General features: G+C 44.5%; 2 protein-coding genes across 2 annotated transcripts in view; one reads left to right on the plus strand and one right to left on the minus strand.

Annotated features, from left to right (window-relative positions):
• The first annotated feature begins 518 nt into the window (after positions 1–518).
• Positions 519–5,926, plus strand: LOC149287116 (complement component 1 Q subcomponent-binding protein, mitochondrial-like). Its single transcript, XM_089493420.1, has 6 exons — positions 519–858; positions 2,475–2,625; positions 3,549–3,633; positions 4,138–4,233; positions 5,148–5,273; positions 5,426–5,926. The coding sequence occupies exons 1-6, from the start codon at positions 597–599 to the stop codon at positions 5,573–5,575; spliced, it is 870 nt and encodes a 289-aa protein (XP_089349546.1). The 5' UTR covers positions 519–596; the 3' UTR covers positions 5,576–5,926.
• A 1,179-nt stretch (positions 5,927–7,105) lies between these two features.
• Positions 7,106–24,398, minus strand: part of LOC149287117 (calcium/calmodulin-dependent protein kinase kinase 1-like) — a 53,889-nt gene continuing 36,596 nt past the window's right edge. Inside the window, exons 10-16 of the mRNA XM_089493282.1 lie at positions 22,532–22,731; positions 21,451–21,504; positions 20,762–20,835; positions 15,842–15,929; positions 13,556–13,684; positions 12,939–13,042; positions 7,106–10,030 (exon numbers count right to left, since the gene is read on the minus strand). Of these exons, the coding sequence (XP_089349408.1) occupies positions 9,958–10,030; positions 12,939–13,042; positions 13,556–13,684; positions 15,842–15,929; positions 20,762–20,835; positions 21,451–21,504; positions 22,532–22,731 (722 nt within the window). The 3' untranslated portion in view covers positions 7,106–9,957. The remainder of the gene's footprint in view (positions 10,031–12,938; positions 13,043–13,555; positions 13,685–15,841; positions 15,930–20,761; positions 20,836–21,450; positions 21,505–22,531; positions 22,732–24,398) is intronic.

The following is a 24,398-nucleotide window of genomic DNA, read 5'->3' on the forward strand; positions in this document are numbered from 1 at the left end:
CAAGTCCCAAATGATTCAATTATTACATAAATCCATTAGTTATCAATAAACATGTCTATTAAAGAGTTATATAATAAATTAAAACCTAAATCACTCATGAATATCCGTTCATCAGACTCTTAACCCTTAATATTCAACAGATCCAGTCTAAGAGATGAGTTACTTAAATCTAAATATTTGGAGGGATATCAGAGGGATGGAGCAAGCTTGTTTTCTGCTGCTCCAGAGAACAGAACATGGAGCAAATAGATAGAAGCTACAGGGAAAGAGGTTCCACCTCAACATTAGGAGGAACCTTTTGAGATGAAGAGCTGTCTGACAATGTTGCCTTAGACTTTGGAGTGTGATGGAAAGCAATGCAGGAATAATCTAGTTTTCAGGCCGCTTTAAGTGCCCTGGGGAATTCTGGGAAATGTAGTTCTCTGTGGGACATGTATCAGGGCTTGGTTTTTTTCTGGAACGCCCTCCATTTTGGAGGCTAACTTGACCCGGAAGAGGCTTGGCTTGGCTTGGGTCTTCTCTTCTTTCTCCACGTGGGTCTCCCTTCCTCTATCTCTTCCTTCTTTCCTTCCTTCCTTCTCCTCCGAAAGGCCACCATGCTCCTCGCCCGGGCCTTGCTCTCCTCGGCCTCCATGGCTCCCAGAAGCCTCCACCGTCTCCTCCCTTCGCGGCCTTTGGCGCCTTTCGGCCTCCGACTACTAGGCCCCGACGCAGCCTCGGCCTCGATTAGGCCCCTCGCCCGCTCCTTGTGGCTCCCCCGCGGGGCAGCGGCAACGCAAGCCCGAGGCCCCTTCCCCCTTCTCCTCCGCCCCGCTTCGCCTGCTTTCTCCTGCGCCTGCGGAGGACTCCACACCGAAGGTCAGTCGGGGAAAACAAAAACGAAACCCAAATTCCTTCAAGGGGGCCCCCAAATTTTGCCCTTCAAGAGGTTTTGGACTACAGCTCCCAGAAGCCTCTGCCATGAGGGCCTATAGAGAGGGATTCTGGGAGATGGAGTCCAAAGTCTCTTGAGAGGACGCACTTTGGGGGCCACTGCGGCCCTTTTCTTTTCTATAGCCTTTTCCTTGGGTCTCTTTGGGCAAAAAGCAAAGTGGGCTGTGGTCATGAATTATCCCTAAGGGGGGATTATATATATATATATATATATATATATATATAAGCAATACCTAAAGCAGTATATATATCTCCCTATAGTTCTACATATCTCTAGTCTGTCTGTCTGTCTGTCTTATCTATCAATCTATCTATCTTATCTTATCTTATCTATCTTATATACCCCCCCAGAGATATGTAGAAATATAGGACGATATATTGTATATACTGCTCTATAGAGAGAGAGAGATCCCTAAAAAAATCCCTGTGGCAATATATATATATATATATACACACACACACACACACACACACACACACACACACACACACCCCTCTCTAGGGGACATAGATAGATAGATAGATAGATAGATAGATAGATAGATAGATCCCTGAGAGAGAGAGAGAGATCCCTAAACAGCTACTAAAAACTATATATATATATATACACATACATACATACATATAGTTTTTAGGGTGTGTGTGTGTGTGTGTTTGTATATATATATATATATATATATATACACCTAAGTAATCTCAAAAGCAGTATATATATCTCCCTATATATGTACATATCTCTAGGGCAGATAGATATATATGTGTGTGTGTGTGTGTGTGTATGCAATCCCTAAGGCAATATATATCCCTATAATATATATCTTCATATGTATATATATCCCTATCCTTATAAATATATATAAGCCTTCCACACTAACTCACTTGGCCCCCGTTAATACAGACCCCATATAGAATACCCCAGCTTCCCATCGTTCTGCTGTTGCTGTTATCATTGGATATCATTTTATCATTGTATTATTTATTGGGAATTTCAGTTATTGCGTTGGAGGGAGGGATAATGGGTTTTGATTTTGTATTTTAGCTTATTCCTCGTTATCTATTTCTTCGTATTGTAAGCCGCCTCGATCCATCCGGAGAGGCGGGATATGAATAACATTTTATAGTTGTTTTTATGTGTGTGTGTGTGTGTGTGTGTGTGTGTGTGTATACACATATATTTTCCCCCCTAAACGAAAAGGCATATACATGGATGGATAGATATTCAAGCCTACAGTGTGACTTCCTTGTTAATATAAGTTAATATAATGTTTAAATTATTTGTGTGGAGGGTTGGATGCTACTATTTGTGTCATTAGTGGCCTCTCCCCACTATACACACACACACACACTTTTAAAATAATAATTCTGTATGTGGGTGAGATGTGTGCCTGTTCATATGTAGGAAGAACAATGAAACCATGCTTCCCTCCTTCAAGAAGGAAGGAAGGAAGGCAGCAAATATGGAGAGCGCACCCATAGTGTTTTCTCTACCAAGTGGAGTATCATTGCGCGGTGTGTAACCGCTCTTCCGTCTGACCTTGCAGGCGACAAAGCTTTTGCGGAGTTTCTGACCGACGAAATCAAGGAGGAGAAGAAAATCCAGAAGCACAAGTCCCTGCCCAAAATGTCTGGAGGTTGGGAGCTGGATGTCCAAGGCACGGAGGCCAAGCTCACGCGGAAAGTCGCTGGCGAAATGTAAGCGTGCGAGGAATGCCCACAGGAAGTCCAAAGGGCATATATACGTCATTTTTTCCTTACCACTTGTTTATATAGAGCCATCGACGCACGTGGCGCCTTATAACAGGACAAAACGTTACAACTATTTCAGTATACAATACTAAAATGCAGTTCTAAAATACTTGTACTTACCATATATACTTGACTTTAAGTTGACCTCTTGTATAAGTCAAGGGCAAGTTTTGGGCCCAAAATTATAGATTTGGCTATGACCTGTGGATAAGTCGAGAATAAAATTTAGGGGCATATAGCAAAGGACCTAAAAGATGAAGCAAAGCAAAACAGTGTCAAAGAACTTGCAAAAATCCAGCAAAGGTAACTCTTTGTGCTTACTCTTAAGACCGGATGGATGAGAGTAGAGGAGGTTGGTGCGGTGCAATGTTGTGTTGTGTTGCAATGGGCCAACTGGGTTGCTGGGCTTTTCATGTCCCAGTTCTGGCGTCTGGACTGGGAGTGAAGGATTGTCCCAGGAAGGGTACTAACTAAAGTTAAGTATCACAGCTGTTTGCCCTATCCTTTGCAGAAAGCCTGGGGTGGGTTTCTGCAAAGGATAGGGCAAACAGCTGTGATACTTAACTTTAGGGCAAGCATTGAGTCTTTGGTAAAAGATTTGGGGAGGCTTTATGAAAGATAGCACATCCCTGTGACAGTGGCGCGCAAAGCAAAGGATGGCTGCCTTTGGGTCCACCTGTGTGGCATAGTGGTTTGAGTGTTGGGCTATGACTCTGGAGACCAGGGTTCGAATCTGCACTTGACCACGAAAGCCACTGGGTAACCTTGGGCAAGTCACACACTCTCGGACTCAAGGGAAGGCAGTGGCAAGCATCATCTGACCAAATTGCGCCGAGAAATCCTCATGATAAGTGTCCCTTCTTCCGTAGGGTCACAGTTTCCTTCAACATCAACAACAGCATCCCACCAAGTTTCGATGAAACCCCAGAAGGACAGAAACCTGATGAGCAAGAGGTAAGTGGAACAACATCTCCACATATGTGTTGTTTTCAGGGGGGAATTTCAGATTAATGTTTTATATCTTTAATGTAATCGGTTGTCTGTACTGCCTATTTTGCATCATGTCTGTGAGTGTTTGGGTTCTGTTTTAGTATTGTATGTGAGTATTTTATATTCTTGAATAATAAATAAATGTTTATTCTGCAACTGTTTGTAAAGTGCCATGAACATGCATGGCACTATATAAATAAGCAACAAGGATGATGATGTGAAGTCGAAGGCTTTTATGACTGGCATCCATAGTTTTTTGTGTGGGTTTTTCAGGCCACATGGCCATGTTCTAACAGCTGTGTGGCTGGCATCTTCAGAGAAACCCTTTCAGAGAGCCCTTCAGAGAAATCCTTCTCTGAAGATGCCAGCCACAGACGCTGGCGAAACGTCAGGAATAAACTCTTCTAGAACATGGCCACATAGCCACAAAAATCTAAGGATGATGATGATGTCTTCTTTTTCCTGCAGCCAGAGCTCACATCTACCCCAAACTTTGTGGTGGAGGTAACCAAAGATGACACAAAGCAGACGCTTGTGCTGGACTGCCACTACCCTGAGGACGAGGTGGGTTTTGTACTGTCCTGATGGCCAGGACCGGTCCTATCATTAGGTTACGTGAGGCATTTGCCTCAGATGGCAGATTTTTGGGGGGTGAGGGGAGTGACACCAAGGTGTTTTAGGAAAGATCTCTGCTCCATGTATCCCAGTCTCTGCCTCTTAGGCCTTTGGGTCTGGAGGGGAATTCTGTCCCATTGTCATTGCTGGAGACAGATACATCCATGAACCATCCCTCTGACAACAGAATTGGTGGGAGCATCATGTTCTTTATCTCAGGCTGCAGGATGTCTAGGGCTAATGGGAATTGCAGTTGTTGATACTAAAGATGACATTCGCAATACTCCAGCGATGGTGGAGCGCGGGGGCCAATTTCTCCTTCAAATGCCCCTGAGGACCAATGCTTACTTGCACCCATCAAGCACAAATGCCTCCATTTTCCTTCGTAGTCCATCTCAAAATGGCAACATCATGTCACTTCTTGTCACCATTTTGAGAAAGACTGCAGGGGAAAACGAAGGTAATTGGGGTGCTCTTGGATTCTGGGGTACTCAGAGGTGGCTTGGGGTATTTTAGTGGGTTGGGCAGCCTTTCAGTGTAGTTTTGGGGCTAAAATTGCCTGAAATTTTTAAAATGGGGGACATGGGAGGGATTCAGGAACTAGAAAAGTGTGCCCCTAGGCAGCGCTGAGCCCACACTTCCGTCGTAAGTGATGCTTTCCATGTCAGTGGGGTGGCGATGCCATTCCAGGTTTTAGTTTCAACTTGCAGGGAGCTATCCAGACTGCCAAGCTGTATCCTAGAATAGACTTATTTGATTTATTGACATGGAAATCACCAGTAGATACTACAAATCCCAATGAGGATCAGGGATTGGGTTTGCTTGTTTTTCATCCATGTCTTTTGGGTTGCTGTCCTGACCAGGTTGGTCACGGGGAGGAAGAGGAGGAGAGCGACATTTTCTCCATCCGGGAGGTCAGCTTCCAGCCCGCTGGAGAGTCAGAATGGCGGGAGAACAATTATACCCTCAACACAGATGCTCTCGACTGGGTATGTGGGGCTTCCATATTTTTATGTCCTTTCTTGGCATGGGGGTGGCTGCGTGGGGCATTTCTCATTGAGGCCCTGGTATGCTGCTGCAGATCTCTGGTGCCATGGAACTGGCCTTGTGACACTGAAGATAATTCAGATTATTTTCCCAGGCTCTGTATGACCACCTGATGGATTTCTTGGCTGACCGAGGCGTGGACAATACGTTTGCAGATGAGCTTGTCGACCTCAGCACAGCGCTGGAGCACCAAGAGTACATCCGGTTCCTCGAAGACCTCAAAGGCTTTGTCAAATGCCAGTAGGCCGGAAGATGTTGTGGCCTACATCTTCCCAAGGGTCTTTTTCCCCATCCTTTTTGCAGTCAAAGGTTGGACTCGGGTTTATATAGCCCCCAGGCAACTTAGCCAGAGAGAGCTGAAGTGCCACAGTTGGGGTTTAAAATACACATCATGAAAGGGAACATCAAATTGTTCTAGAACCCGCAAGCGGCCATTTTGTAGAACTGACTTGAGACGTAATTTGACTCCGAAGTTTATCAGAGAAGATGGCTGCCTGCTGTTTCCAGGACAAGGACCGAATGTGTGTTTGGTTTTTTGTACAATTTAAGGAGGACAGTAAATGATGTCAGAATAAAAGCTACTGAATACTCTTGAGTGATGTGATCGGCGCATGTTGTGTGGCTTTCCTTTCGCCCTCCATTTAAGGATGGCAGCCTGTCTAGGTTGTTGGACTACTCACCAGTGGCTGGCTCTTCTTCCTTCTGGAGAGAAGTGACCATTGAGGTGCTACAAAGTTCTGTCTTGGGCCAGTGCTGTTCAACATATTTATGAATGAAGGAATAGAGGGCAGGCTTACAAAATTTGCAGATTATACCAGATTAGGAAGAGTAGCTAATATCCCGGAGTAAAGAGCTCTTGTAGCACCTTTGAGACTGAGTTGGGCAGCATGAGCTTTCATAGACTCAGTCTACTTCTGCAGATCTGAAGTCTAGGAAAGCTCATGCTGCCAACTTCTTTCTTTCAGTGAGTCTCGAAGGTGCTACAAGATCTCTCTACATACTGATCTTACAGACTAAACACAGCCTTACCTTTGAATAATATCCTATAGGTTAGGGTCTAAATTCAACATGACCTTAATAGATTGGAAAGCTGGGCTAAAACTAACAATGAATTTTAACAGCAAGAAATGCAGACTATACACTTGGGCAATAAGAATGAAATGCACAGATATATTTACTCCTGGCTTAATGGAAGTATATGCAAAAGGGATCTTGGTGGGGACCACAAGCTGAACAAGAGTCAGCAATGTGATGCTGCAGCTAAGATGCCCATTGCAATTCTAGGCTGCATCAATAGAAGTATAGTGTCTAGATAGAAGGAAGTAATGATATCACTATTTTGCTTTGGCAACCCACCAGGAATCCTGTGCCCAGATCTGAATTCAAGGAAGATATTGAAAGCTAGAGCGTCAACAGCAAGTGGGGACCATGCATCTTGAGGAGGTAGACTAAGTCTATGAAAGCTTGTGCTACAATATTTCACTTAGTTTTAAAGGTACCACAAGATCTATTTGCAAGAAAGGTATAGTTGCATATTGCTGCGTGTCAAACATGGCTGCCCCCTGAATATTTTTCTCCCCCGGAAACTATTTTGTGTCCTTGGGGACGATGTGATCAAACACTGGCCAACATCTGGATGTTGGCAGAGAATAAAGCTTCATCTATCTACGTAGATTGCATTTCTGCCCCCTGCATCTCTCCCAACATCATCTACCTGAAGCAACCTGTGTCACCCAGCTTTGACATATCAGTCATGACCCAGTTGGTGGTTTTATTCCAACATTTTATTGGCATTTCCTCCTCTTCCTCCTCCTCCGCCATCTCCACCTTTCCGTTCTCTAGAGTACAAAAGCATGCAAAAAACCCTAAAAATAGGCTCTCTGTCCATAGTACATATTTACAGCATAATGCCCCCCCAAAGCCATCACTGGGGGTGACTGCATACATTGCCTCATGCTTTACATTTGGGGGGGGGGAGGATAGATAGATAGATAGATATATACACACATATAAATATACAGATTGTTGTTGGGTTTCTTTGCCACACTGAACACACACAAAAAACACACAGGAGGGTTCAAAGCAGCAGAATAATCATAAAAAAGGAAAAAGTGCGTGGATATTCTCAGCCTTCTGGGGTCTCTGAAAATAATTAAGGCACGGTTACAACATCGAGGAGAATAATAACACGGATTTTGCAAAGGACATGATAGAAGGCTGGTTGAGAAGGACGGTGCGATCGAGTCCTCGCCGCTCCGGCAAGGTGTGCGTTGTGGACATGTCCTGGTTGAGCTTTGCCAACCCAAAGTCCTATGTCTGGGCAGCCTTGGGCATGGGAAGGTGCCCCAAGTTAATGCCAAGGGCAATGTTGCATGCATAGAGCATAACATCTGATCCAACACGGATGCATCACAGAGTAAGGTAAGCAACAGTTTTATATCCATAGTGAAAACCTGCTTTAATGCAGCAAAGGTATTGACCAGGTGAATTCGAAGCCAGGGCCATTGGTGGTTCAATTCTCAGGCAGGCTATGGACACGTGGCCACCAACAAATGCAACACGGTGACTATGGCTTCTGTTTCATAGGCCTACCTTACAACAACAGTGAGGGCAAGGTTTTGTGATTTATTATCCTGTGCTGTGCTTATGAATTTTATCCTCGGTGGCCATGCAGAAGGAATTATATTGCATGCTGTGTGATCCACAGACAGTTACATCCCAACAAGAAAACACACAAGACGCAGAATTAGTAGCCGGCTGAATGGGATGGGCACACATCCTTGAGGTAGCATGTAGATGGTCAAATGTGGAACATTTAACAAATAAGTGTACGCTTTTGGTTCCGGAAAGCTGTCGAATTGGTAAAACCGGCCCTAACTTGGCAAACTACTGAATGCAATTTACCATTTTTGGATCATAGAGCCAACAATTCCTCCCCCTGCGTGGCGACTGAAAGCGCCAGAAATCGGAAAAGTTGCTTTTTGTTTCTGGATTGCGACTCCCAGACAGCTCCCCAAAAGCCGCTCTTCTGAGTGTTGCAATTTATAAAGAGGTGAGATGCATTTCTTCACAATCGAAATGGTTGTTATGGAATGGAGCATACTGGAAAATTCTAACTGGATGTGCTTTTTTTTAAGGCAAACCAAGCTGATATGCACTTCCCCGATTGATAAAGGTATTGGAATGTAGTGATTTATCCCTTTTTATTTGCTTGGCCAAATTGTGCCGCTCTTCGCTCAAGAAAGCCATGTCAAACAAAGCATGTGCAAAAGTGGATGAAGTAAGTACAGAAATGTGCAGCATAAAATGGATTTACAGGATGTTTGGATCCTGTAAGTAGCCTATTGTTTTCATTAGTTTTAACCATTAATTTAACTAGTTACACTCCAGAGCTGCCTTTCTCTGATCCTTTTTCGTTCTGCTGCCTTTCATGAGCAGATAGCCAAATATTGGCACTACTTACCTTTGAGATTCACCGAAAGAAAGAGGTTGGCAACATGAATGCTGCCAACATCTTTCTTTCAGCGAGTCTCAAAGGTGCTACAAGATCTCTTTACGTACTGATTTTGCAGACTAATGCGGCTATATCTTTGAATTCTTCCGCCTAGTTTAGTATTGATGGCACCGATTTGCAGCAGCAGTCCTTAGGAGTTTTCCTCGGCCCTTCCTAAAAGAGGTCCAACTCTGGACTTTTTACAAAGTACATATGTATTCTACTTCCAAGCTATGGTTCTTCCTTCCCCCGAAAAACCAATATAAGATTCTAGTCCTTGTGGTTATGAATAAAGAATTAAAAGGAATGCTTCGGAAGCAATGTAGGAAGCTTCTTATACTGAGTCAGAACATGGCTCCATCTAGGGCTGTCTACACAGATTGGGACCACTTTTCTTTGCCCTTTCAGGAGATGCTATGGGTTTAATCTAGGACTTTCTGGTTTCCCAGTCATTGAGCAGTTAGATATGCGGGGACTATACCTCCCATGCTGGGTGGGGGATGATGGGAGCAGTAGTCTGACACATCATGGCCATGTCATGGCTTTCACCTATTTGCTGAGGATGGAACCTTGGGTCCACATTTCAACTCCAAATATCGGGGTTCCTAAATTTAGGGTTTGAGTTGCGTAAGTGTCCAAGATCAGAAGACTCCCTTGTGATGGAGAATCGATTGATGCTCGGATACCACTGAATGAGTTCAAAAATGATAGTTAAACCAGAAATTCAGGAGATGTCTGGGCAGGTTTAAACCGAGGCGCCAAGAACATCTGGCTGCATTTCCAAAGTGGATGCACATCCATAGACCGTGATGTGAAACGCAAAGACAAAACGAGGCATGGAGTATGCAATGCCGCCAAGTCCCACAATGTGAATGAAAGCAGACAGCCCTCTTCTAGGAGGATCACCTGCCCCACGGCTGGCTCCACCAGCTGCGGGTCAATGCTGCTTCATTCCCAGGTGGATGTGTCTCTCTTTCTCTCTCTCTTTCTCCTTCTCTCTTTTTTTTGCATGTCACAGACTTTGGTTGATGAGAACAGCATGGCGCGCAAGACAACACCACTGGTTACGATGGGTACGGCAGCAGCATCGGTACAGCAGCAAAGGTTGGAGGATCTCTCCGCGATCTGGATCTTCACGAACTCGTTTCGTCCTCGTTCACGTCGGGCAGATCCGGGTCCTTCATGCCTTCCCGGCTTCCTTGCTTTCTACACATATTCCAGAAACAACAACAGATCGTAAGACTTTGGGTGAGTACACCAGCCAGAATACTCTGGAATACTCTGGCCCCAAATTCTCAGTTACCTCTGCGTTCTGGAATGAAACCGGGTCAACTGTCTACATGGGTCCTGTTGTGCCTCTTGGCACTGGCATCGCTATCGTAAATTGCACCCGTTGGGGTCAAAAACATTGGTCTCATGGCTGGGCACTTTCTTGTGAACACAAAGGCCTGTTCCAGACTGCCAAAATAAAGCTGCTTGGGGTCTCTTTGGAGGCATGCTGTTTAAATGATGCATGCACCCTAAGGATCCGGAAGCTGCACCAAAGCTGCGCTCCAGTGCTTAGGAATGGAGTCTGGCTTTGGCACGACCTCTGGACTCTTAGGACCCAGGCATCATTTAAATAGCATACCTCCAAAGAGAGCCCAAGCAGCTTTATTTTGGCAGTCTGGAACAGGCCAGTGGGAGCAACTTGTGCCAGTGACAGCAATGGCAGCACATGTAATGCTTTTAATTGTTTGAACTGTTTAATTTAAACTTGTATTTTGCATGCTTTATAGTGTTTTAACTTGGACTGTTTTAGATTTGTATTATTATTATTATTATTAAGCTTTATTTATACAGCACTGTAAATTTACCGTACATACTCGGCAATAAGTCGCCCTCATGTATAAGTCAAGGGCAGGCTTCGAAGCCAGAATTATGGATTTTGATATGACCCATGGATATGTCGAGGGTAAAATGTAGGGGCATGTAATGAAGGTTATAAAGGATGAAGCAAAGGGGAAAAATGCCAGAGAACTTACAAATTATTTTTGTTATTATTAATATTATTATTATTATTATTCATGCTCATACTAAAGGCTGGATGGATGGATGAGAGATTAGAAGGGGATCAGTCCTTCCAGGGTAGGTTAAGCTCTTATCTTTCACCAGGGGATGATTATATATAACCTACATTTCTAGACTTATACATGAGTATATACAGGACACAGCGCTGTACATACAATCAATTAAAATAGATAAAATAAACCTGCCTATGGTATATATTCTACAAAAATAATTAAATGTAATACATGTTAACGTTCAGTAAAATAAGGCAGGCCACAAATTAAAATAACATTAGATTTGTAAGCCACCTTGAGTCCCTGGAGTGGGAGGAAGATGGGATATAACTAAACATAATAATATAATAGTAATAATAGTAATACTTCAGTGCAACCCCTTTTGCGCCTTGCACTCGGTTTGCAACCACTGAAGTAACAACAACTGAAGTAAGCTGGGTACGAAAGGGACAAGTGGAGGAGAGAAGAACTGGGATGTTTTCCATTTTCAAAGCGGCTCCAAAATGAGACAGCAGAGAATGAATTGGGACGGTCCCTGCCAAACTGGGAGAACTGGGAGGGTGCGGTAACACCTGGCTTGCTGTGAGTTTCTCAGCCCAGTCCAGTGTTGCTTTTTTCCTAGCTGCTCCCTGGGGTCCTTGTTAACCGCTGCAAGGAAATGGGCTAGTTGGCCTTCTCCTGAAATGAAATCCATTTCTCCTGAGGTGCGCGCATGTGGCGCAGAACTTACTCAGGGCTATGCAATTAATTGCTGGAAATAACGGAGCGCCAGGGCCGAGGACGGAAGGGCTCTGGTTAGCCGACAAATGATGTCTTCCAGAAACTTCCTGCGTGCGGAACTAATCCCCAAAGGCAATGAATCATTTTTCCCCCTTTGCATTGAGTTCAAGGAATTAACACTCTGTCAGGAAGGAAATATGCTACTGGCTATTATGGCTGGCGTTCTATGTTGCAGTTATGGATTCGCAGATCTGTCGTTGTCCTGTATTCACTTGCTGCCAAGCCCAATGCTCTAGTTTTGCCGCCTTGAGAAATCCATCAAGTTGCACCAGTTAAAGGTGAAAAGGAAACAAAGGTGCAGGGCAACATCGCCACCAAGAGCAGAGGTTTCTTGACTGAACACCAAGCACCGCACGATGGAACCAGTTCACACTACTAAGTAAGTGAGGATTGTAGCCTATTCTTTCTAATACACACACAGACACCACAAACACACACAAAGGGCGTCATGGACAATCCTAGTAGGACCAGAAGAGACCAAGTTACCTTAAAGATGGGTGCAAATATATAGATGGGCTTAACCGGAAACCGTGCCTAGAGGCGAAGAATGAAAATAAAAGACAAGGGGAGGAATAGGAACAGGAGGGGGAAAAAGAACCCAATATTAAGATTTCAGGCATGCATGAAACTGAAATGAGAAGGAATAAACTTTTGATGGGATGGGGAAAAGAGCAAAGACAAAGGAGGGAAGGGAATCTAGAAGTCACAGAAGGAGGACGCCTGGTTGTCCCATTTGGAAGTAACTACAGGGTGCATTACAAAACCACAACGAACCTAACTATCCATAATTAGCAGAACAAGAAAGCATGAATTATTGAGCAATGCTAAATGCGAAAGCGTGAATCCTAACGGGCTTCTGAAACATTTAAGCAATCCTGGGGCAAGATGTGCGCAGTGCGCAGGTCCAATCTCCTTTGCTTTCATGATGTCTGTTGAAAGCAATTGATCATGAAACGGGAAAGATACTCTAATGGATCTCCTTTGCGCCTTCATTTCCTTTCATCGGAGCATAGAAGCTATTCTCCTTCCTCCGACGAGAAATGAACACGATATTAAAATTGCAATTGACTGCCCTTCAACCAAAGCAGGAACGGTGTACATTATAACCGAGATTAAGGGAGGCGTTGGATTGAAAATCTAGCCTGCATCCCTCCCATCCTTAGGATATTGTGTCTGCTTATTAAAAAGAAACAGAAGGGCACAAGCAAGGTTTCCAGTTGGTCTTGAGGGTGACCTAAAGCAGCCCTAAAGAGGTCCATAAAGATACTTACATTAATAGGTCTCCTGGAGCCGACATCGATCTCTCCTCTCGCCTGGCTTGGGCTTCGAACGGATTACCAAAGGAGCGTTTCCTCAACATGGCTTTCACCAAAATCTGGAGCAAAGGGAGGAAAAAGAAATGTGGACAAGTGGCAAATAAAACAACAACAACAACTCTATTCTTTTTACTCAAGAGAACACCTCTGTAGGGATCTCCAGGTCCTCCGAGTGCAACTCTATGGCCAACATCTGCCAGAATCTGGCCACAGAATCATGCTGGAGGACCTACAAATGCCTAGAGAAGGGTTTTAGTGCAACTCTGTGGTCAACTTCCCACAGAATTTCTTTATAGGGAACATGTGAAACAAATATGCAAAGAATCAAATCGGCAAAAGCCAAAGCTGCAAACGTGGAGGGCTGGCTGCGCATCCTTTTCCTTTGGCTGCCTAAACGGTATTTCTAAATGCTCGGCTGCCATGCTAGAAATTTGGGGACAGACGGAACGTTTTATGGAGGGGAGTAATTCTTATTTTAGAGGGACAATACCCTCATCCCCCCCCTTACTACTACATCCCTGCTAAGACGGGAAGCCATTTCCCATATTGCCCATAACAAAATGAATACACACCACAGCGGGTAAACTGGGAATCATCTTGACCGAGTTCTTCACTTCTTCTTCTGTGACTTCCACGATGCTGCAGTGCTCTTCCTCCAAAGGAAGAGGATCCTCTCCAAACTTGGTAATCCAAGGATGTAACTGCACAGAGAAGGGGGGAAATGCAATCTATATCTATCTATATCTATATCTATATATAATGTTAGAGCATGCGGTGATGGGACAGGAACAGGGAACGCTTTGTCAGAAATCCTTCCCCTTGTCCCATGATTATTTCAATATTTTGCCATAGGATGAGTTAGGACAGCAAACTGATACTCATTGGCATTGGCATTTGGAGGTATGCTGCTTAAATGCTGCATGCGCCCTAAGAGGCCGGAAGCCGCACCAAAGCCATGCTAGAGCGCATCTTTGGTGCAGCTTCTGGCCTCTTAAGATGTGTGTGTCTTTTAAACAGCATACCTCCAAAGAGACCCAAAGCAGCTTTATTTTGGCCTCTCTGTTCAGGCCCTGTGTTGATTCCACTTGTAAAATTTGCAATGGCCCTGTAAGAAAGGTGAGTACTGGCTGGGAATGTGTGTTGTTACACTTATTTGGAGCTCAGTGTTGTCCGGTTATAAAAGGGGATTCAGGATGCTGACCCCTCTTGCTGTTCCTTAGAAATGGAAAATGTCTGTTTCTGGCATAGCTTGCCTTGGGCTCCCTGCCTCTCTCTCAGCCTCAGTGTTCCTTGTCTGTAAAATGGACGTGTTACTGACCGCCTTTGGCCAGGTTCTTTTGCTGGTTCACAGCTGATGCAAGACAAGTATCTGTTCTCTTTCTGTCTGTCTCTGCAGATTGCTAGATTTAAACATTGCAAGTGTTGTCTCCAAAATCCGGAATCCAGAATCAGCTCAAGGGAAACTTTTATACACAAATGAAGCTTGCTCCTAGAACACCAAGTGAGTCACCTTGTGTAAAAGGCATATTTCTGCCAGGGCTTCAGTATGTTGTATCTCCATTTCTTGACCACATTAGCAATGTTTAGTGTTGCCGAGTGGGAGCCAGTATGGATGGTGTCGTGGTTTGAGCATTGGGGCTATGACTATGGCAGTGATGGTGAACCTTTTACAGACCGAGTGCCCAAACTGCAACCCAAAACCCACTTATTTATTGCAAAGTGCCATGTCCCTCTGGCTTTCTAGTAACAAACTCTGTGCTGGGGTGACGGCACATGTGCCCACAGACAGGGCTCTGAGTGCCACCTCTGGCACGCCTGCCATAGGTTCGCCATCACTGGACTATGGAGACCAGGGTTTGAATCTCAGCTCGGCCATAGAAACCCACTGGGTGCCTTGGGCAAGTCACAGCTTCAGAGGATGACAATGACAATCCCCTTTTGAAGCTTGTTAAGAAAACCCTTACGTCAGAAACAACTTGCAGGCACACAACAACAACAACAGCAACAACAACAAGAAAGGTACTTAGTACCTTTGCTATTGCTGTTCCATAAGTCTGACACTGGAGGGAGACATAGACTTAGCATCCTTAAAATGCTTTAGGGTACACTGCTCTAAGGATAACTGGCAATTCAGCATCAGTATGTTTTTGATAAGGGCTTTCTTTGTATTTAGGAATACTTTGCATGCAAGACCTTGAGTTTTTAAAAAGTGAATGTAGGTAAAACTTTAGACAGTCTTTAAGTGTTTACCTCTTGGATGTCTGGGTTTCGAACCAAACTGTGTGAGAGCAGAATATTATCCCTCTACATACAAGTTAATTATTGATGTGAAAAGCCTGTACATTTCCTATACAGTAGGGTCATGCTGGCTGGTGGATTCTGGGCGTTGTAGTCTTAAGATCTACATCCAGTTGCTAGAAAACAATAGCAACCTTTGAACCACTTTGTTATTACTACGTACCTACGTACATTTCTAACTTGCAGCAAACGCAAGGTGAAACCCTATCGCTGTTTATATTGGCAAGATTTCTTCAGAGGGGGGTTGTGTTTGCCTCCTTCTGTGGCTGAGAGAGTGTGACTTAGGATCTAGTCCAACTATTTGTTGAGCCAAATTACCAAAGAGTAAGCCAACAAAACCCAACTGGGACAAGCAAGAAGATCTAGCCTTCCCAAAATAGCTTCTTCCAAGCCATACTGCTATAACTTGCGCACTGTCCAGAGGAGCTTCCACACCTTGAAATGCATCACTGGCCAGAATGTTAATAACATTCGAATGGACAACTGGGCTGCTATAAAGCTTAACATATTCAGTTGGAGCAAGTGACCATTCAATTTCATGCCCCATGTGCCACATTTACCTTAATCTCAGGGACTGTTATTCTGGTCTCAGGGTTTTTTTCCAGCATCTTCAGAATGAGGTCCTTGAGTTCTGGGCTGACCCAGGGTCTAAAGGAAGGAAGGACAACACATTAGATCAGAGCAGAACCGACCACAGTTTGTAGAATCATAGGATCTTAAGAGTTGGAAGAGACCACAAGGGTCACCTAGTCCAACCTTCTGCTGCACAGGAACTAAAGCACTCCCAAAGATGCCCAAGATCCAATCTATGTTCAAAGATAGAAAGTCCACTACCATCCGAGGCAGTCTATATTCCACTGTTGAACAGCTCCTACCATCGAGAAGTGTTTCTTAATGTTGAGGCGGAATCTCTTTTCCTGTAGTTTGCATCCATTGCGCCGTGTCTTTGTCTCTGGAGCAGCAGAAAACAAGCTCGCTCCATCCTCAACATGACAGTTCCTTCTGGGCTTTAAAGACAGTTGTCATGTTATCTCTCAGGATGCATCAACGCCAGTGGTTCCCAAACTTTGGTCCTCCAGATGTTTTGAACTTCAGCTCCCAGAATTCCTGACCGTTGACCAATCTCTGTTCTGGGAGCTGAAATCCAGAACAGTCAGAGGACTTTGGGAAGCACTGGCATGGCTCCATGGCAATTCAAGTGGTGCTGAACTGCATCATTTCTAGTGTAAATCAGTGTAAATCATGTCTGATGCCCTGGCGCCAATGTACAGAATCCTGAAATTTGTAGTTTTGCAAGGTCTTTAGCCTTCTCTGCCGAAACTACCAATTCCAGGATTCTGTAGATTGGCGCCGTGGCATCAAACCTTTCCTCATTCAGCATTTCGATAAGAGTATACCTCCTCCCAGAATTTTGTTTCTACTCCTGGATTACACAGTTATTTGTGGGGGGGGGGGTCCCCCCTCTTATGTTAAAGAGCAGCCTTGGTCCTTATATGCATTCAACAGACAAATAGTTTAAATCGAACAAACTAGAGCAGAATAAGCTAGAAAACACTTTGTCTATTTAAATCTGAAGCCGAGACGATAACTGTAAAAACGTGTTTTTCTTATACAATAGATTACAGAAGGAAGTGCTGCATAAATACGTTTGAAAGTAATAGAAGACATTGAGGTAAGTAAAGGACAATTCAAAAACATTGACGACTCTGTCGGCTTGAAAGAATGCTCTGTTTTTTGGACAACATTTATGTTGTTTGTATGTAACAAAATGAAGTTTAAGGAGCAACCTTAAGATTGTGGCCTACGATCTTCACGGAGGATATATGAGCCACTCTGCCAAAAGAAATGACTCAGGCGAGATGAAATAATCCCAGGCCCATGAGTTTCTATGGCTTCTTGGTAAACAGAAGCCCCAAATCTTTGGTAGCCATGGCAAAATACACTCAACATCCAAACACAGCCTCAAGGAGTTTGTGGGAGGTCTGAGATGGAGTCAGTTCAGTGATTTTTAATATAGGATCACACACACACACACCCCGTTTCCATTATTTCCCCAGTTCCTTTTCTGGCTCCATCGAATTAATGGGATTCATTTAAACATTGAGTCAGCACAGCCGTCACCTTCTCCCCGTCTCGCCGCACGGTAATAAGCCGAGAAGCCTTTCTAGATGGGAAAGAATAGGTCACCGGGATGTCAGAGTAAGTCAGGCGAGGAGAGTTATTGCTCCGGGAGATGTTTGGAGGAAAGGCAAGGTTGTTCAACACAGCCACGTAGTCCCATTAAAACGTAATCCCTCCTTGTGAAAGCGGAGGGGAAGACGGAGAGTCACTCCTGAGCTGAGTAATAAAACTAAATATATTTATATTTATAGAGACGGCGGGCAAGATGCCCAGGACAGGGGGGAACGGCAGCATCGAGTGCCCGGAAAAGCAAAGCTCAGCTAATATCCCTTGCAGATGAGCCATTGTTTCCTCGATCTCTGGTGTGCCACGGTGGCAAATGACCCACCCATTGCTCAGAGGGGTTGTGGTGATTGTTGTGTGCCTTCAAGTTGTTTCAGGCTTACGTGGGGTTTTCTTGGTAAGATGTGTTCCAAGGAGGTTTGCCATTGCCTTCCTCTGAGGCTGAGAGTGACATGCCTGAGGTTGCCCTGTGGGTTTCATGGCCGAGTTGGGAATCGAACCCTGGTCTCCAGAGACATAGTCCACTCAAAGCACTCTCCCATGCGCAGAGGGGAGATGAGGGAAATGGAGAAGGTAAATGTATGCCTGTGTTGTGTTTTGTGTGCCTCCAACTTGTTTCTGAATTATGGTGATTTGAGGTCGCCCAGTGGGTTTTGTGGCCAAGCTGGCACTCGAACCCTGGTCTCCAGAGTCACAGTCCAACACTCAATCCAAAGTAAATGCAGGAAAAAATGTGTAACACCAATTTGTGCAAATCACAGTGTGTTATAAAACAAGGAGACACAAGAAAACCCTGTTAGCAAGCTGCAAATGTGTGCAACCTGGCATTGGCAGCAATGCTCCGATGTGCATTTGGGAATTTCTGATGCATATCAGGAATTTGGACTCTTCTGATGTACCTTGGGCACTTCCATTGGGCTCTAGCACATTCCGGAAACGACTCGAAGGCACACCACAACCACAAGGCCCTTTACAAAGACGTTCAGTCCCAAGCAGAATGCCAGGCAGCAGTGCTTCTTTTTTCCCTTTCTGTGAGAAAAACGATTCCTGTTTCATAGCCATCAGCTCAGAGCAGTAAGCGCTCTCTGCCAAAATAAATGCCAAAGTATTCTTCTTGCATTCGAACAATGTGTCAGTTTTGGGAGGAGCCTTCCTCTCCCTGCATTCATTTCTCCATCCACCTACAATCCTCCATGCTCTTTCCCAAGCCGGGACATGATGCTATCATCTTTACATTTCTCCAACCCTGAGCAAGGAAGGTTTAATTCATGCAAGTAGGTCAGATTATTTTTGCCTTCGTACACTACTGAGTTGAGAAAGCGACGCTTTGGCATTTCATACCGAACCTTCCAAGGTGGAAGCGGCTGTAATCGGTTGAAGATGGTGCAGCTTCAGGGAAAAGTTTCCTAAATTTCAAATTACAAGAGAAGAGATTCTACCTAAACAGTGGAAAGAACTTTATTCTCCTAAGCATCTGAGGAAGTAGACTTAAGTCTACAAAAGCTCATGCTGCCAACTTCTTTCTTTCATGTAGTCTGAAAGGTGCTACAAGATCTCTCTATATACCTTAAGGGCTGTTCAACGGCGGAACAGATTATTTTGGAGGGTGGCAGACTTTCCATTTTTGCCAGTCTTTAAACAGAGGTTGGATAGCTATCTCTCAGAAGAGCTGCAATTGTACTTTCCTACTTGGCAAGAAGTTGGATTCGATGGCCCTTGAGGTCTCATCTATCTCTCAGATTCTAAAACCCTATACTTCCACCAAACCTTTAAGGTACTCTTTTAGAAAGTGGCCGACACATCTTGGATAAAGATGTAAATCTCTGCATGCACAGTTGCACATTTACTGTATTATGGGACAACACTGAGTGGCAACACTGTGCAACCAAATATTCAACCAAGAGCTCCAGCAGATTCTTTGAAAGGACTAGGAGTCCTCCCAATATAAATCCCTGGGTTTTCATAGAATCATAGAGTTGGAAGAGACCAGAAGCACCATCCAATCCAACCCCCTGCCATGCAAGTTTTGTTGAGCTTTGCTGGTTGTTGTCGTCTCTATGCCCATTTTGTGCCATTCCTTTCTTGGGCCTGTTTGTAGTGACTTCTTGGGCCTGAACTACAGTTGTTCCAAAGGGGCTTTTAAAATGAGATGTGGTCCTATGGAAGGAAGGGCAAATTTTCTCTTCTTTGAATTTTTTTTTAATTAGTAAAATCCATGGGATGTCCAGTCCAACCACCATTCGGTGCAAGATCTCCAGCTAAAGTATTCTTTGGAGGTCGTCCAAAGAATGAGAACCCACCACCTTCTTGGGTAGTTGGTGCCACTCCTGAACCGCTCTTACTGTCAAAGAGTTCCTTCTAATATTCCATTGACATCTATCCTCCTGTAACTTCAAACCATTAGACCTGGTTCTAGCTTCTGGGGCTGCAGAGAATACACCTGAGGAATAATAAATTCCCATGGCTAGTCAATTCATATCATGCCAGCCTCCAGAAATGGGGCCTTCCCCTTGCTAAAAAGACCATCGCCAATGTGGCATTTGCAGCTACCCATTCATTTCAGATCTTTGTGGGATTCAGAGATAACTCCTTTAAGATTTGCTGTGGCTCCTTTTAACTCTGCAGGGATCTTGCCTTCCCAAAAAGAGGCTCCGATTATCTCTCCAACCCAACTGCTCTGAGTCGGTCGATGAAAGAGGCAAGGGCAACTCCCACACTCCTGAGAAGCCTTTCCACACCACAGACTTTAAAGAAAATACCATCAGAGTATGCTGAAGCAGCCGGCAACCAACACTGAACTTGCAGAGTCTAAGTCAGACTAGATGCAAGCAACGGCATTGTGTAAGTCAGCCACAGTGGGCCACCAAAACTTCTTTGCAGACCCCTTGTGGGACATACTCCAAAATATGGTTGGCTATACTGGACACAATGGAGGCTTGTGACTCCCACATTAATATGGTAGTGAATCCGCTATAGGGCTTTAGTCTAAACTTTAAAGGCACTATCCAGGCAGTTGGGACCTAGTTCCTTTCAAGTTGGACCTAATTCCTTTCAAGTCCTCCAGATGTGGAAGCCACAACAGTGGCATAACAGAGACACAGCAATGGCAAAGAGCATAAATTTGTTCTCACAACCATCACACCATGGAGTGGAAATGACTTGGTGGCACACAACAGCAAAGCCTTCTTGAATCTCATCTTGGGAGAAAGACGGGATATACATTCAATGAATGAATGCATAAATATGTCCAAGCTCTGATCCTGAACCTGTTTACAGGTCTGCAAAGTTTTACTTACTCTTCTGGGAACTCAACAGGCTTGTTCTTGATCTTGTTGTGAAGAGCAAGGATGAATTCGTCAATGAAAGGACACTGTAAACCAAACCAAAGGTTTCCAAAATTAGTTAGCCTTCGTGAACTCTGAGAATACTTCATGAACTCTTGGAGTTGTAGCTCCATGTCAGGAGGTACTGCAGAAGTGTCCGATTATGTCCTCAAAGTTAGATGCAAACTAATGGCATCATTTGCTGAGAACAGCCTATGTTCTCCAAAGGTGTAATGTGATGCTGTGTCCAGCTATGGGAATATAGCAAGACTCTTGAATCCCATTTTGGGATGATTCTGATTTTTCTCTGATGCTTCCTCTTCTCCATCAGCCAGATAAGGGCTCTGGAGCAGGAGAGCTATCACAGCAAAACATTAGCAGGAGAAGATTTGGACATTGTGGAGGGAGGACGAGAATACCAACCTTTGCAACAACCAGAAAAGAGAGAGACACGTGCAAGCGTACATTGGACTTAATGCTGGCATACGTCACTAACAGGATGCCAGTTTATGAGTGTCAAGAAAAGCAATGTGCCTTTTTAAAATTTGGCCAGGAGAAAGACAGTCCAGAGAACCTGGGGCTACACAGGTTTACTGTCCCTGTCTATCCAGCCTGCATTCTCCAAACCAAACCGTGCCCAGACTATTTCGGAGACATCTTACCTTTCCGTATACAAAGCAAAAGAGAGTGATGCCCATGGCCCAAACATCCAGAGCCTGAAAGGAAAAAGAGCACATTCCACACATTAGAGATATGGATGGAAAGTCAAACAAACGGTTGCAGTCTGAGGTGCTTTTGTTTGGGATTCGCTGTTGCATCCCCCCCGACCATTTTTACAGCTCTAACCTCCAGTGTTGAATCTGTGGATGGCAAATCTGTTCAAGTTTTTAACCTAAATTTTAAGAGGGTTGTCCAATTTATCCTCAAATTAGGTGCGGCATCCTAGATCGCTCTTTTACAGTTCGTATGATAACCCACAGCTTGGCGTAGTGGTTTTTGAGCATTGGACTATGGCTCCGGAGACCAGCATTCGATTCCCAGCTTGGCCATGCAACCCATTGGGCAAGTGGCAAGCTCTCAGCCTCAGGGAAAGGCAATGGCAAACCTCTTATTAACAAATCTTTCCAAGAAACCCCCATGATAGGGTTGTCATAAGTCAGAGGAGACTCAAAGGCATACAGCAACAACAACCCGCGGGGGATTCTGCGCCACTAGTTTATTGCTCAACCAGCTGCCAGTGGGTCTCTGAAAAAACGTTGCCATGTTAGCTGGCTCGGGGATTTTGGGAATTGTCATCCAAAAAGGAAAGCTTTCCAAGGTATGATAGTTGTGAAGATAAGAGAGAAGGACCCCATAGAGACCATTTTCTGTTCTTTTAGAAAGATAAATCGAAAACAGTCAGCCCTCCATATTGGCGGCTTTGAATTTTGCAACTTTGATTATTTGTGGATTTGAACAATACATTTTCTCTAGGTCCTCCATTGCAACTCTGCTGGAAACTGACCATAAGGTTGTGCTGGTGGACTTAGAGATTACTAGATAAAACACTTCTCTAGGCATTTGTAGGCCTTCCAGTGTGATTCTGTGGTCAGCGTCTGGTAGATGTTGACCACAGAGCTGCACTGGAAGGCCTAGAAATTCTTGGAGAGGTGTTTTTCCCCCCACTTTCATGGAGATCCTTTGCCCCTAACCTCAGCCAAAGTGGAGGGCCCACTGTACATCATGAAATCATCAAAACCCTACCTTCCCACTGAAGCTCTTCCCAGAATCCGAAATCGCTTCGGGAGCCATGAAGGCAGGCGTCCCGGCCGTGCTGCAGAGCTGGGCATCGTTGCCCTCGAACTGGTTGCTCACACCGAAATCGGCGATCTTGACATGGCCGTCGTCTCCAAGGAGCAGGTTGGATGGCTTGATGTCTCGGTGGATAATCTTCTGGTAATGCACTGGAAAAACCCAGAGGGAGATCTTGGGAACTTGGGAAGAATTCAGACGCAAAGCTGCTTCCAAACCTGTCCGAAGTCCCTTTTGACTACAGTTTCCACAATCCCCAAACTGGTTGAGGTGTCTGGAGGCTGTAGTCCAGCAGAGAGGGGATTCGTCCTCAGATGCATTCCATAGCATTGAGCCATGGCAGTTAAAGTGGTGTCAAACTGGATTATTTCTGCAGTGTAGATGCAGCCTTTGTCCCTCACCAATGACGCTTACCAATTTGGTTGCATTTTAAATAAGCAATTGTATTTCTGGACAAATCAAATGCATGGTGGTCCCTAGGTATCTGCTGAGGCTTGGTTGCAGGATCCTCCATGGATACAAAAATCTGTGGATGATCAAGTACCATTAAATACAATGGGGCATTATTTATTTATTTATTTATTTATTTATTTATTTATTTATTATTACTGCAGTGCGCCTTTGGTATCCACTGGGGTTTGGTTCCAAGAGTCTCCATGGGTACCAAAATCTGTGGATGCTCAAGTCCCATTAAATGCAATGGCAGAGCAAAATGGTGCCCTTTATATAAAATGGCAAAATTGAGGCTTGCTTTTTGGAATTTTAAAAAGATTTTCAAGCTGTGGATAGTTGAATCTGTGGATAAAGAATATGTGAATAAGGAGGGCCGACAGTCCTATGAGACTGGCTCCTTGGTGTTAAAGAAATCTGACAAATTACCCTGAAAAACAACAACTGAATTGCAGGGAGAAGCAGGGAAGAGCGCCCAGCCGTTTCATGAGACCATTGCTCCGGAACATCACTCCGTCACCTTCATGAATCACTTTCTCTTCACCAGATAAGCATTCATACTGAGCGCTAACATCAAGATAATTTTACCTTCAGAGTCATGATGCTGTGCCTATTTGGAACGGCGGATCTAAATAAAAAACCCCGGATGCCAAACACATAGGCTTGCCTCTTTGCTGCTCCTTTGCAGCAAAAGCTTCAGCACATGGATGTGATCTGCATCTCTAATGTGCCAGGAGCATTGCTGCAGTGGCGCGCCTGCAATCCGAGGCGGCCGCCTCGCGGGTCACTGGCCAACCTGCACACAAAGGCTGGCGACAGGGCTGCACAAGGCTGCAGCAATGTGCGTCAGGGCACACTTCCAAGCCACAAGGCGAGGGCTCATCTGCTCCCTCCACAAATAAATCAAATCAGTGAAAATATTATTCAGTAGAAATAAATTGAATAATTGAAAGATCAATTCATGATATCAGTAGATTCGGAGACGCCTGAGGGGTTCAATTCGGCAAATTACGAGATGAACTGGATTGCATTTTACCTATCGCTTCTGCTTCATGATTTGGATACACAAATTACAGAGATGGTCACTAGGTTCAGTGCCTCTGCTCTTAGTACACATAGACAAATGCATGGTAAAATTTAGGGTTTAGGTTCTTCTGTCTTCTTATCCCTAGAATGACACTCTTATATTCCTAGGATGACAGTCTTACATTCCTAAAATGACGGTCTTATAGTCCTAGGAAGACGATCTTATATTCCTAGGATGACAGTCTTACAGCCCTAGGATGACAGTCTCACATCCCTGGGGTGGCAGTCTTACAGTCCTAGGATGATGGTTTTACATCCATAAGATGTAGCTCAGTCTTACATC

The sequence above is a fragment of the Sceloporus occidentalis genome, unplaced genomic scaffold (genome assembly GCF_023333645.1).
Source record: "Sceloporus occidentalis isolate IW3139 unplaced genomic scaffold, rSceOcc1.0.p SCAF_64, whole genome shotgun sequence".
In the NCBI taxonomy this organism is placed as follows: Eukaryota; Metazoa; Chordata; class Lepidosauria; order Squamata; family Phrynosomatidae; genus Sceloporus; species Sceloporus occidentalis.

Coding starts and splice junctions, on each gene's coding strand:
- LOC149287116 (XM_089493420.1), top strand. CDS start 597: ATGCTCCTCGCCCGGGCCTTGCTCTCCTCGGCCTCCATGGCTCCCAGA. Junction 2,626..3,548: donor CGGAAAGTCGCTGGCGAAAT/GTAAGCGTGCGA, acceptor CTTCTTCCGTAG/GGTCACAGTTTCCTTCAACA. Junction 5,274..5,425: donor ACACAGATGCTCTCGACTGG/GTATGTGGGGCT, acceptor TTATTTTCCCAG/GCTCTGTATGACCACCTGAT.